Consider the following 13,117-nt stretch of genomic DNA (forward strand, 5'->3'; position numbering starts at 1 on the left):
CTAATCTTTGATTCTTAAGGAAAATCAGAGACAGACTCCCTGGATTCCTAAGTTTGTAAGAGCAGACCCTCGGCCTGCAGAACTGACCTTTGTAAACCTCCAAGTGGGGGTTTGATCACCTCCTGGAAACGATTTTGATAAGTTGAATTATGACACGAACTAAAAGCATGAAATGACCCTAAAGGCCACTTGGACCGGAGGAAAACAACTCCCACCTTATAGATGGAAGACAGGCCCTTATCACCAAAGCCATAAACTAATCCACACTCCTGAGGACTTTGTGAAACCCCTTTCAAATCTGAGACAAACCTGAAATTCATGTAAATTAAATGTCTAATCATCATGTAACTTATATCATGTTATTTGTCATGTAAATACAAGAAGAACAGTATAACTTTCATAGGTGTATGACTACCTACTAAAGAGATAGAAGACTTAGATTGTATTATCCTTTTATACAGGTAACAATACTGCTCCTCTATTGACAAGAGTTAAATTCCCTTCTGTGAAGAGTTAATGAATGTTTAATAACCATGTATTTGTATTTTAAGTGTTTAACTTGTGATCCATTAACTTCATAAACAATCATATTTTAGTAGTTAAATTAGACAAGTAGTTTGGTTGAAAGAAGAAGAAGAAGGAGAAGGAGAAGGAGAAAGAGAAAGAGAAGAAGAAAAAGAAGAGGAAGAAGAAGAGGAAGAAGAAAAAGAAGAAGAAGAAGAAGAAGAAGAAGAAGAAGAAGAAGAAGAAGAAGAAGAAGAAGAAGAAGAAAAAGAAGAAGAAGAACGCTTGAAACTGCTCTCTGAGAGCAAGACTGCAACCCAGAAGTGAAGCCGGCCTGAAGACTCTTTCAGAGAAGCCTGAAACGTCTTGATTCTTTACCGGCATTCAACGCCTCTGCATCCACTGAGATGCGCCACAGCCCACAGCTGATACAGGCTTTTCCACTGCAACATCGTTGGTGATGCTGCGTCAAACAACCTGGACCTGCCAAGATGACGCCTCGACCACGACGACCTCAACAGTAAGGCATAACGTGGCTTTGTGATCAAGGGTTGATGTCGAGACTATGAGACTGATTCATTGATTAAACTGAACAAGGGTTAGTGCTCCCTCCTGGCACTAACAAATCCTAACCAAAAAGGAGGTGGTGCCCTAATGATGAGGTAATTCATTAATAAAGTATTAATACTCCTACACTCCCATACACTGACTATGGATAACTACCTCATACAAAAACACTCACACAAAAAAAATGAGAACTATCCCTTTAAAGAGACAGGAGCTAAAACAGCCTGTTTCTGATAGAAGTTGAACTCAGAGGCTGTGTAAAGGGTCAGTATGAGTTAGTGTGATTAATGCAAAGATATTCCAGTGGAGATTGTATCATCGTCATCATCATTGTCATCATCATCACCTCTCATTCTTCATTCTTTATTTGGATCCTCCTTCGTTTTGACAAAGTGGTCACTAGTCTTCTTGGGGTTCACACAACAGCAACAATAAAACGAATAGCAATTTAAAATCACATTGATCAAGAAAACAAGCCAAGCATAATTTAAAAAATAAGTGTGAGGCTTGGTAAATGTAAATATAATCATATTATTAGAGTCAATAGACCTTCCACAAATGATATTTCCTCATTACTACAGCATGTAGCTTTTCCTCAGTGCAAACAGTTTGTATTCTAAATATCATCTATATTTATTTATTTTTGTATTTTTTTGAAGTTGATGCTCAGTTGTTCTCAAATTAATGGAAATCATAGTCTCATACCTTTAGATTTATCTCTTAGTTTCATATTTTCAATATATGGCTGTGCTTATTTTTTCCCTTCATGAAAAATAAATGTTATCCAAACAAAACATAAATGGGAATTTTAATCTGTTATTGGGAAAATTATAAACACAGTGATGGATATTCTTCTCATAATTTCTTTTTAACAGTGTAAAAAAAAAAATAATTTTCAATGATGTAACAGTGAGAAAACGGGAGTACATGTTAGGAAACAGCAGTACACAAACAGTACAGCAAGGGGGAGACAAACCTCCTTGTAATTTCAGGCCTCTTTAGTAGTTTATATCATTATATAATCTGCAATGTAAAGTGTTAAAATAATAATTTAAATTTCATTTCATGAAATATATAGAAATTTATATTTTCATTTTGGTTCTATTACCACATGGACAAGGATCAGTCTCGGAGTTACAAGCTTAATCCAATGAGAGGACTAAAAAGGTGACAGCTTCTACTCGGTGTCTGCCTGTCATTTCCAACTGATACATTTTATTGTGACCTTGGTAACAGCCTGTATGGACCTGAAAGACAGAGTGGGGCTGTCATGAAAGAGGAGCAAGAGCACAGATGCTGCTTACTGTAATGTTGCTTTTAGACATCTTTGTTAATGTTATCCTGTCTCAGAGCTCTGAGAAATGATTACATTGACACATTAGGGTCTGGCCATTTTATGATGGGTGTGAAATCACTTGTGATGCAAACAAAATGATGAAGGACATATACTGTACCCTTTAATGTTTACATCTTATAGATCAGCAGCACTGCTGAGGTGGGATAAGGAACACCAGACTGGAAATCAATACATTCACCAAGCAACACCAGTAAAATAAACACATTTACAATGACGGTCCTGTTTTATGAGTCGTATTTACAGTCCACTCTGTCTTCTGCTGTTGCTGCTGCAGGTTTTCAAACACTATTAGAGAAGATGCAGCTTGCCCGGAGACTCAAATACTTTTCAAAACACACACAGGTGTAGACTTCGATCTCCTCTGCCACCATCTGGCTAAAAAAGCTTTCTCGGATACAGAAAGGATAGCAAGGCAGCAGAGACATTTCTTGTTTAGTGCCTATGAAAAATTATTACCCCACCCCTGGAAGTTTCCATGTTTTATTGTTTTACAACGGTGAATAAAAGTAGATTTAATGTAGCTTTTTATCCAAAAAATAATCTTTAATGTCAAAGCAAAAACATATCTCTAATTTATGACAATTATAATACACAAAATACTTGTTATTCACCCCTTGTAAGTCAGTATTTAATAGATGCACCTTTGGCAGCATTGAGTCAGTGAAGAAATGTCTTGTTCAGGTTTTGCATATACTGTATGGACGCTGCAGTTTTCTTCCAGTCTTCTTTGCAAAACTGTTCAAGCTCTGTCAGGCTGCACGAACAGCAAACAGTAAGCAGCCTTTTTCAGTTCCAGCCACATAATCTCCTGACTCTCGGTAAACCACTCCAGGACATGATCATTTATGTTGTTTTTAAACCATTCGTGTGTAGCTTTGACTTTAATCTTGGGCTCATTGTCTTGCTGGAAAACAAATCTTCTTCCAAGTGGAAGGTTTCTTGTAGACTGCATCAGGTTTTCCTGCACTTTGATGCATTCACCTCACCCTCCATGCTCACAGAGTTACTATCAATTGAAACCCATTGATTACTCACAGCTTATCTATATTTAACTAATTATGTGACTTTTTAAAACCAAATAGCTGCATCGGTGGTGATTTAGGTGTGTCTCATTAAGTGGGTGAATACTTACGCAAACGTGCATTTTGTGTATTTGTCATTCATTTCGATCACTTTGCAGAGATCTGTTTTCACTTTGACTTTAAAGGGCATTTTTCTGTTGATCAGAGTCACAAAAGGCACAAGGCTTTGATTAAAAGCTGTAAATTGATAAAACATGAAAACTTCCAAATAGGGTGGATATTTTTATAGACTCTGTTTGAAAATGAAATTTAAAAGAACAAGATCAGCGTTAATGTCCTACTGAAGTAACCAGACTTAACTTACTTGGCATTTCTCAGTTTACAACTTCTTTTTTCATGGCAGAATTTAGCAGCCTTTGTTGCCCTCAAATCATTCAACAAGCTTAAAACTTTTCTGTCTCAAGTTGTGTTTTGCAGCCTCTAAAGGCAAAGTTCTGTACTCAGTGATTTTGAATAACAAGAAGAAATGAAGATTAAAAACAGAGGAATACTGGTGAAAAGTCCGCCAGAGGATGAACAATAATCCATAAATTCATAACAAGTTCAAATTATAAAAAATAATCTTTTAATATAAACTACATGTTCAGTGCACAAAGAACAAATGTACAAATCATAAACTTTACACATTGATTGAAACATAAAGGAAAGCATGTTAAAAAAATTAATTAACATGGTCATGTGAGTTAATATCATCTTAATTAGTTAAAGTGATCGGCATAAATAGGATTGTAAATAAATTATGAGCCTTTTTTTTTCTCTGCCTCCAAACATCCTTGGCGAGCAGGTTGTCGTAATTTATTCCACCAGAGGACTTCTACTTGGGCTACTTGCATCTATGAATAAAAGAGGGATCAATTAAAAAATGTGCATGAATTTACACACAACAGACCTCATAAAGTCTTCTGTCTGGATGAAGTGGAACTCAGCAAGAGGAAATGATGGGAAACAATCACCTTGTTTATTCAGTTTGTCATGTCTGAGAGGCCACTTATGTTTCCAAAACCATTCGAGCATTTTCTGCTGATGGTTCGATAATGATAGGCACACAAATGAAAATAAACTAGCAATATTTAATGAGTGTGGTAAAGTAACCCTTTAATTATACTGGATTCTTTTATCCCCAGCAGATGTTTAATAATTCCTGATAAAAATTTTCCTCTCAGTATTTCCGTTTTTCTTACCACTTACAGTATATGATAATGATGAGGACATGTCTACAGTAAATACGGTCAGACAAGAGCATCATTATATCAAAGTCTCTCTCTGGCACCTACCTGCAGGAGGCTTGATCGAAATGTTGGTGCTTGTGGGCACAGATGGAAGAGTTGAGATGACAACGATGAATCGGCCTTGGCTGGCGAATCGGCTCAGGTCTCGGAAGACAGTCACAGCGCTCTACATCTATCTCACAGTCAGGCATCCATGAACCAAGTGGAAACTCTAAGCAAGAAGTAAAAATGATTATTCAACTCACAAAGACAGTATAAGTACAAGAAATTAATTTTCATCTTGTTAGCTGAATCTCCACTTCTATGAAAACAAATCTCTTAATTTTTTTACCTTAAAATCCCATTAATTTACCCATTAGTAATGATGGAATTAAGATATTTGTTAATGGGTTTTTAAGTTAAGTTAAGGTATTTTTAATGGGTTATTTGAACAGTTTAAGCAAAAGCCTTTTAAAATGGGACAAAAACCATGAAAACCACATCTTAATTTATATCTTAAAATGCCTTAATTTTCTGATAAAGGGGAAAATTCAGTAGTTGGTTCCATGAGTTTTGTTCCATTTTAAGGTTTTGTTGTTGTTTTTTTATCCTTAATTGTACTTAATCAGAAAATTAAGGGCTTTTCAAATTAATGGACAAATTAAAGGATTTCTGGCTACCATACTAAACATACGGCATGTTTTCAGGGGTAAATTAAGGAGTAATTAATGATATTTTAAGGGATTCATGTTCCATAGTGCATACTATAACCATACAACACTGGTCATACTTTGAAACTAGTGTTAAATACCTGATCTAGATATGGGGCTGGACTTTGGATCACAACATGGTTAGTGCTTTTTTAAAACAGACAAGACAGAAGACAGCCATGCTAGCAACTCTGTGAGACTGTACTTGGGCACAGTGATGCTTTGGGCTACATGCTAACATGCTGATGTTTAGTAGGTATAACTTTGTTTACCATTGTAGTTTAGTTAATTAGCACTAAACAGAAAGTATAACTGAGCCTGATGGGAATTCAGTTTTGCAGGTATTTTCTTGTAAAAGTATTGGACACAGTACATTTTTAAACTGATGGTGGCTCTAAATGAAACATCAGTGGATCACCAAAGTTATTTAAACTCATCCTGAGAAGGACACGAATGTCTGTACCAAATTTCATGCCAATCCATTCAATAGTTGTTGAGACATTTCACTCAAAATCAAAAATGTAAACCTCATGGTGGCTCACCAGAGTTATTAGGATACATCCTCTAGGAACCGAGAATGTCTCTACGAAGTTTTGAGCCAATCCCTTTAATAGTTGTTGAGATATTTCAGTCTGGATCAAAGTGTCATTATTTTGAATTCATATTTAAAGTACAATTGTTGAACATAAAATCTGAAAATATGATGTTTCGAGCACTTTTTTAAAAAAAAAACAAAACCAGGGCACACATCCAACAAGCCTTTCTATATACAGTATATATTTCCAAACACACACCTGGTCTGCTGGAGGGGTAAGGTATGCATCTGTCACTTGAACAATCCCAAATCAAGCCACTGGCACAAAGTCTCCTGGAGTCCTCTGCCTCTGACAGCTGTCCGATTGGAGAACAGCTGCGAAAAAACCAGATGGATTAGAACAGAAATTTAAAAAAAAAAAAAAAACATCTCACTAAATTCAGTTGGAAAATAAGACTGACGGAAATTTTGGACTCACCCACTGCTCCTGTGAGGTTGAGCATTACGTCGTATTATGGCAGGCTCCATGCATCTGCATTCAGTATGATTGGCTACTTTTATAAGCACAGGCTCTGGTACAAACTTGAATGGAATCACACTAAGGACCTGAAATGCACAGAATCACACACAGACACACGCACATCCGTGTAAGAGCTTTTGACTGCTGAAAACAAGTGCTGTTTGTACCGTGTAACATCCAATACTCAAAACTCAAAAGGATATCTGGTTGTCTGAGATTTAGTCACTCACAGTTTTATTGACAAATACAGTAGTTGTGTTTCTGCAGGTGACGCCCTCTTGATTGCAGCAGCCACTGCACCTGTCAGTAGGAAAACAAATTCACATCCGGGTAAAGTGACATGCGTGGCATAAAATATAGAAAATAAAGTGGGTTGTTGTAGTTTATTCTGAGGAGAGGTTGTAACTATGGGATTTTTCTATATTTAAAAGATCATGTTTGGTCAGAGGTTAAACTGAATCTACAGCATATGAATACTGATAAAAATAAATCATCCCAATAAATCAATGTACAATGTTCGCTTTCTTGCCAAAAGTTAGATGAGAAAATTGATACCACTCTCATGTCTGTATGATAAATATAAAGCTACAGCCAGCAGACGGTTACTGCACCCAGCCAAGATATATACCGTAGTCCAGCACATAACTCTCCATAAAACCACTACCTGTCATTTTTACACAGTTTTTGTACAGATTAAAAAAACTAGATAGAGCATGTAAATCAGTGAGCTTTAGAGGTGCTCGTAGGGAGAATTGTTCGCTTGACAGAGCAAAGCTAGCTGTTTGCCAGCCTTTATGCTAAGCTATAAGCTAACCAGCAGCTGGCAAAAGCTTCATATTTAGCATAAAGACATGAAAGTGGTATTGATTTTCTAATCTAACTCTTGGCAAGAAAGCAAATAAGAGCATCTCCCAAAGTGCAGAACTATACCTTTAACAATATGATTAATACATCATATGAAAATGGTTTTATAAATTGTTTTGAGCTGAAATAAAAAGAGATTTGCTGTATCATATTAAACACAATATGTTTTTGATGGGCTCTTGTTGTTTGCAGCAATGTTTCAATGCCACCAACAGCCGCTAGATGCTGGCTCCAAAACATCCCTGGCTTCAACTGAATTGAGTCATTATGGTCTCAATCGCTAAATTTGGGCCCTCTAATAAGTGTGCTGGTGGTCATTTTGGAAATTATTGCTCAATTAATGAGATTTGAAGACTTATAGTAGCTCTGATGTCTGCCATTGACAGCTGTGACTCACAGTTATACTGCTGTACACTATTGATTCACAGTTATACTACTGTTGTGATTTTTCAGTAGGTTTTGATTATGATACCTCCCCCGTGGGCACAATTTAGCTAAAGTAGCTAACATTAGCCTAAGTGTGCAAAGTGTTCCCAGTTCTGCATCTGGTTTCATGTTCAACTAGTCTCACATAGCCAGACCTATCTCCACACTTGATTTAAGCACTGTGTCAGCACTGGAGAAAGGTCTGGCTGAAGCCATTATCATGCTATGGGGGGGGGAAAAACACTAGCTTGTCTGTAGTTCTTTTTAACCATTCGAAGTTTGTTGTTGTTTCACAGGCATTTTGAAAACTGTAACACGCAGATAGCGGAAGAGGAGGAGAATTCTGACTGAAATAGTCTGCCAATGGCAGGCTTATACCCACAGTCTACATCCTGTGAGTCAGACTAATGTTCAACAAACCTGTGGACGGACACGCAGGGAGGCTTGAAGAACATTGAGGGGTCAGTGCCCAGTTCCTTGGCTACGTCAACACACGTTTCCCTGGGCATGCACTGAGTCCGCTGCCACTCTTCATCTATGGCTAAATGGGAGACAGACAATGTTCACAACCACATCAAAACACACACACACACACACACACACACGGACTTGAACACTTGAACACGTGCTGTATGTTTTATCCAACCTCTAAGTATCTCCAAGCTGTAGGATTCGGCAGCATAGCGTGTAGAGCGATGTGACCCTGCTGAAGGTGGAGATGATAGGGTCTCTGTCTGGCTCTCTGGCTGCTGAAGCCTCATACGACACTTCCACAACTTCCAGTCAGGAAAGTCCGCAAGCCTCAGCAGCTCATCAAGGCTGGAGGCTGACCGCACCTTCCTTTCCCACTGTTTAATTACCTGCAGGGATCACAGTGAGTCATACATATGAAAAACCTCCTCAATTAATTCATAGTTTCACTTGATGTAATTTTGAATGTCTTTTGGGTCCCTAAAAAAATACACATTTATTTAACTTTTTAAAATCTGACAGAGTTGTGCAACACCAATCACGCATCATGTGCAGCACATAAGGAGGAAAAACTTCACAAATGTTCTCTCTAATCTCAAGGATGCACGCACTGCAAGATTTGAAAATAATTGCACATCACACACTAAAGGATATTATTAAGACGATCGTGCCAGAGGGAGCAATGACCCCTTCATGTGATCTCACGTGATCTCATGGGGAAGCAGACATAAACAAAATGAAGACTGACATGGTGCAACAACTTTCTTTAGTGATACTATGCAGTAAGAAAAAAACTAAAGCAGAAGGCCAAATAAGTCTGGATGAAAAAATGGTTGGGGAGACGCTGTCAGCACACGTTGTCTTCTTCAGCGAGAACTGGAGGTAAGATTTTAACTGTCAGTTTTAATATCTCTCAACAGTAGTATGCTAGCTAATGTTAGCCTCAAGGGCTAGAAGATTTACCGTTGCTTGACAACACTGTCAGCTGCTCCGGGACTAACGTTAGCTTGTAGCACTAATGTTTAGCTAACTGGTTCAAAAGCAGAATTGTAGAATTGTTTTGGTATAATGAAAATAAACCATTGGTGCTATTGTGAAAAAAAACTGTCAACATGTTCCAACATAGAGGCAGGAAATGTAGCCATTTCAAAAATCCTCTCATTCACTCTCATCTCCTTGTAGACTTGTCTCTCTCATTGGCTATTGTGGTCCTGCTCGGAAAGCAGTGACCATCCAGTAATCATCCAGATTTTAGCTTCTAAATATCAAATATGTTTGAAATTATCAGGGCGGCCCCGATAAGTCTGCAAGCATTTCTTGAAGTTTAGGAGTGAAGTTTAACCCCTCACATTACCAGATATCTGATCTATCAGATCTGGGCTGGACATCGGTACCGATCAAGGTCCCAGAATAGATTTCTCTTCCAATTGTCAGGAGGAGTGAATCAGGGATAAATCTTCCCAAAACTCCTGTAGTTTGAGCCCGGTTTTAATCTCTGCCATCGCTGTTGGTTGGTGTGAAATGTATCCTGGGATACTTAGCTTTGGTGGCCTTTGGCCAGCGTGGGAATGTCATACCAGACACCAGATTTAAAAACTCTGTATACTGTGAAATAGAGAGAGATTTATCTGGTGGTCATAGGCTTAATCAGCACTGTGTGCTCATTTGGCAAGGGCTTGAATGTAATGGACATTCATTTATATGTACAAGTCCCACACTCCAGCTTTAAACATGTTAGAGACTATAATGTCTAACAGTCTGTCTATCACTTTGTTCCAGACTGTTCCAGACTATAACTATTGGATGGATTGCCATGCAGTTTGGTACATATACCCATGGGCCCCAGAGGATGAATCCTATTGATTTTGGTGATCTCTGACTTTTCCTCTAGCGCCAACATTAGGTTTGTGGTTCTGAGTGAATACCTTGGTAACTATGGTAACTATGATTTGTAGATACAATCTGTTGTAGATATTCAAGGGCCTTTTTTTGATACCTTGACTTAAATTCTAATGCCACCAGCAGGTTTTTGGATTAAGTTGAACTATCTTGACAACTATCGGATGGATTTCCAATTAATTCTGTTTGTACAGCCTCACAGAACTTCTAGACAGGCTGTAGACCGTTTCAAAAATTATCATGCAAAATCAAGTAAGTAAAACATAATAAAAAAACTGAACTGGGTACAATTAAATGCATTCATAGCTACATTACCACGCATCATTATCTACTAACATGTGTCTTACACTGACGCTGAATTGATACGACTTTCGCTTCAGTGTGGAGTTACTTGAAGCACTTGGCCTGATGTAACACCCATTAGTCAGAGTATGATTATCAACAGCTGCTCTGGTCTGCCCTTAAACCTCTCCGTCTCTAAACACTGCTCACTCTAAAGTCTCATGACGCTGCCACTAAAGAGTTTGGATTTATGTACTAGAAGGATGACATGCATATAATGCCTAAACCACCAGCATGCAGTATCAGATTGTCCTTGGCACCTCTCCCTAGAGTAGAAGAGCTGTGATTCAGGGGTGGGAGAAAACCATAAAAACACCTGTCATGCTACCACAAAGGGCAAAGTTCCCATGATGACATAACCCAGAACAAAATGGAAGCAGAGTAGATGATTTAAACACTAGATGTCTATGGTTTGTGCGGGATGAGTTATGAAATGCAGAGTCAAATGCTTAAGTTTAACTTTTTGTTTAACATGAAATGTAAGGTAATAATGTTTGTGTCCTGGTGAAATAAATCTTTTTTTTTTTTTTTTAACTGTTTTGCTTTTGTTTTAACTTGTTGAAAATTTTTTAGGGGGTTTAGGGGCAAGAGTGTGATTCATCTAAGTGGGACAGGGGTTAAAATTTAGGACTTCCAAGGCTCATTTTTGAGGCGGGAAAGCCAAAGCCTGACACCGGATGGACTACAATGGGGGTGTAGGCACAGCAGAGAGGACAATCATGGAATATTGCACTTGTCTACGCAATGTTTGCTTTATTTCTGCTGGACAACTGTAATTATCTGAGCCCTCTGATGTATTCAGTGTGTTACAGAACAGGGTGGGGCGGGCTGACTGACTGCTTCCACTTAAATCAGAGAAGCAACAACAGAAAATAAGGAGATTTCCCCTGAACAACTTCAACCAGGGGATAGACCCACTAATGAGAAACAGAGAGGGACAGAATCAAAGGGGAGGTAAAGACTAACAAAGTGAATGGGGAGAGAAAAATAGTGAAGATGAATGACAGTTAGATAAAGGCAATCGATTTAAGTAGCAGCGAGAAGAACAGGAGTGAAGTGGCTCAATAATCCCTCTGATGCACATACAATGTCAGTGTGCATTTTACTACCTGACATGCATTTCCTCTTTTACTCATTTACTTTTACAAGAAGTAAGCACACGCATGATTAATATTGATTATGGTTCCAAGGGACAGAACAGAGTTAGCACGTTCGTGTATGGCACTAGTAGCGACTGGTCAAGTGTGAGGTTTATGAGATAGTGAGGGAAAAGAGGGAAGAGGCTACACTTGCAAAGTGTGCACAAACACAAAATCACAAAAAAAAGAGTGAAATCAATTTAAGAGAAATGCAATGGACAGTTTTAGATAATAAATTTAAGTTATCCTTATTGCCAGGGGAAACAAAATCCATCTTTATAGATCAACTACAAAAAGTAATACATTTCAAGGGGTTTCTTGAGTTGCTGCCTTTATAAGTTTTTTTTTTTTTAAGACATAAGCTACACTTGAATGCATAAAGGTTCATGCCACACTTACCCTACTTCCTCCCATGTGCATGCTGTGGCCCACGTTTATCCAGTTCAGCTCCACCAACAGAGTCACCAAGCAGGAGATTCTGCACAGAGTCCGTTTTGTCTTCATCATCATCCCCTTGACTCTGCTTGCTGTCTCTGAGAAGCACTCAACAGTATGAAGTTGTCTTCCTTTTACTGCTGGAAGAAACCACTTAGAGCTGGCTGCCTCTCTGACTCAGTTTCCCAGACCAGCTGAGTCCTTCAGACCACACACACTCAATCCTCTCAGCGCAGGTATGTGCAACACTAACTCTTGATCTTCCAGCTGCGCAGGAGTGTGTGTGTGTGTGTGTGTGTCTGAGCCAGACGTAACCTGTCACAGCAACCCAGACACCCGTAGGCCAAATGGAGAGGGCTAAAGAGGCTTTAAAACATGCACCTCTTACTGCTGACGCTTTGATGCAGAACCTGAGGTGTCCGGTTAAGTAACGAGGCTACTAGGAGTTAGAAACTGAAAATTAGCTCAGAAAAAAAAAATTTAAGTAAAGATTCCTTTGAAGACTTCTTATCAGCACACTCGCTTTTGTCCAAATGGATTGAAGGCCTGTGAGATATTTCAGAGCCTTGAACTAGATGACCTGAAAAACCTTTTTCTTTTATATATTCCCACTTCCTGAAAAGCCTGCAGACTTTTGGCTTCCCCAGACACATAAACTGCTAATTTCAATGGTTACAATATCTGTATGTTAAACTTCCTCTCTGTCATTCCTCGGTTCTCCAGCTCTACTGCGATTTGTCCGTGTTAAAAGGCCCTGAGGTGCAAGAGAAGAGACAAATACTTCCCCTAAGATCTGGGATACTGCTGGGAAAGTTTCTATGAGAAGCTAGTGTGTCTGTCTTGGTGTGTGCCCTTAAGTCTCTCCCGCTGCTGCTGGTCCTCCTGCCTTTTTATTTGCTTGTGTGATCCCGTCTTCTCTTTTCTAATGTCTGCCTGTTTGTCTGTCAAGTGATCAAGTCCCCTGCCTGTTAAATCCCCTATCAATGTCTTTTCCTCTGGAGTTGCCAAACCGCACACAGCCAAAGAGCAGTAACATGTGTTTTAAATGTGATCCAGAC

The 13,117-nt window shown here is 38.7% G+C and overlaps 1 protein-coding gene across 1 annotated transcript; it reads right to left on the reverse strand.

The window, feature by feature from the left end:
* Positions 1-2,506: 2,506 nt before the first annotated feature.
* On the reverse strand, positions 2,507-13,084 carry vegfd (vascular endothelial growth factor D). Its single transcript, XM_044353045.1, has 8 exons — positions 12,024-13,084; positions 8,420-8,633; positions 8,194-8,314; positions 6,714-6,783; positions 6,442-6,569; positions 6,223-6,338; positions 4,785-4,950; positions 2,507-4,343 (listed from the first exon to the last, which is right to left on the reverse strand). Exons 1-8 carry the CDS (start codon positions 12,132-12,134, stop codon positions 4,334-4,336), a joined length of 936 nt encoding a protein of 311 aa, XP_044208980.1. The 5' UTR covers positions 12,135-13,084; the 3' UTR covers positions 2,507-4,333.
* Between the last annotated feature and the right edge of the window lie 33 nt (positions 13,085-13,117).

The sequence above is a fragment of the Thunnus albacares genome, chromosome 1 (genome assembly GCF_914725855.1).
Source record: "Thunnus albacares chromosome 1, fThuAlb1.1, whole genome shotgun sequence".
Classification (NCBI taxonomy): Eukaryota; Metazoa; Chordata; class Actinopteri; order Scombriformes; family Scombridae; genus Thunnus; species Thunnus albacares.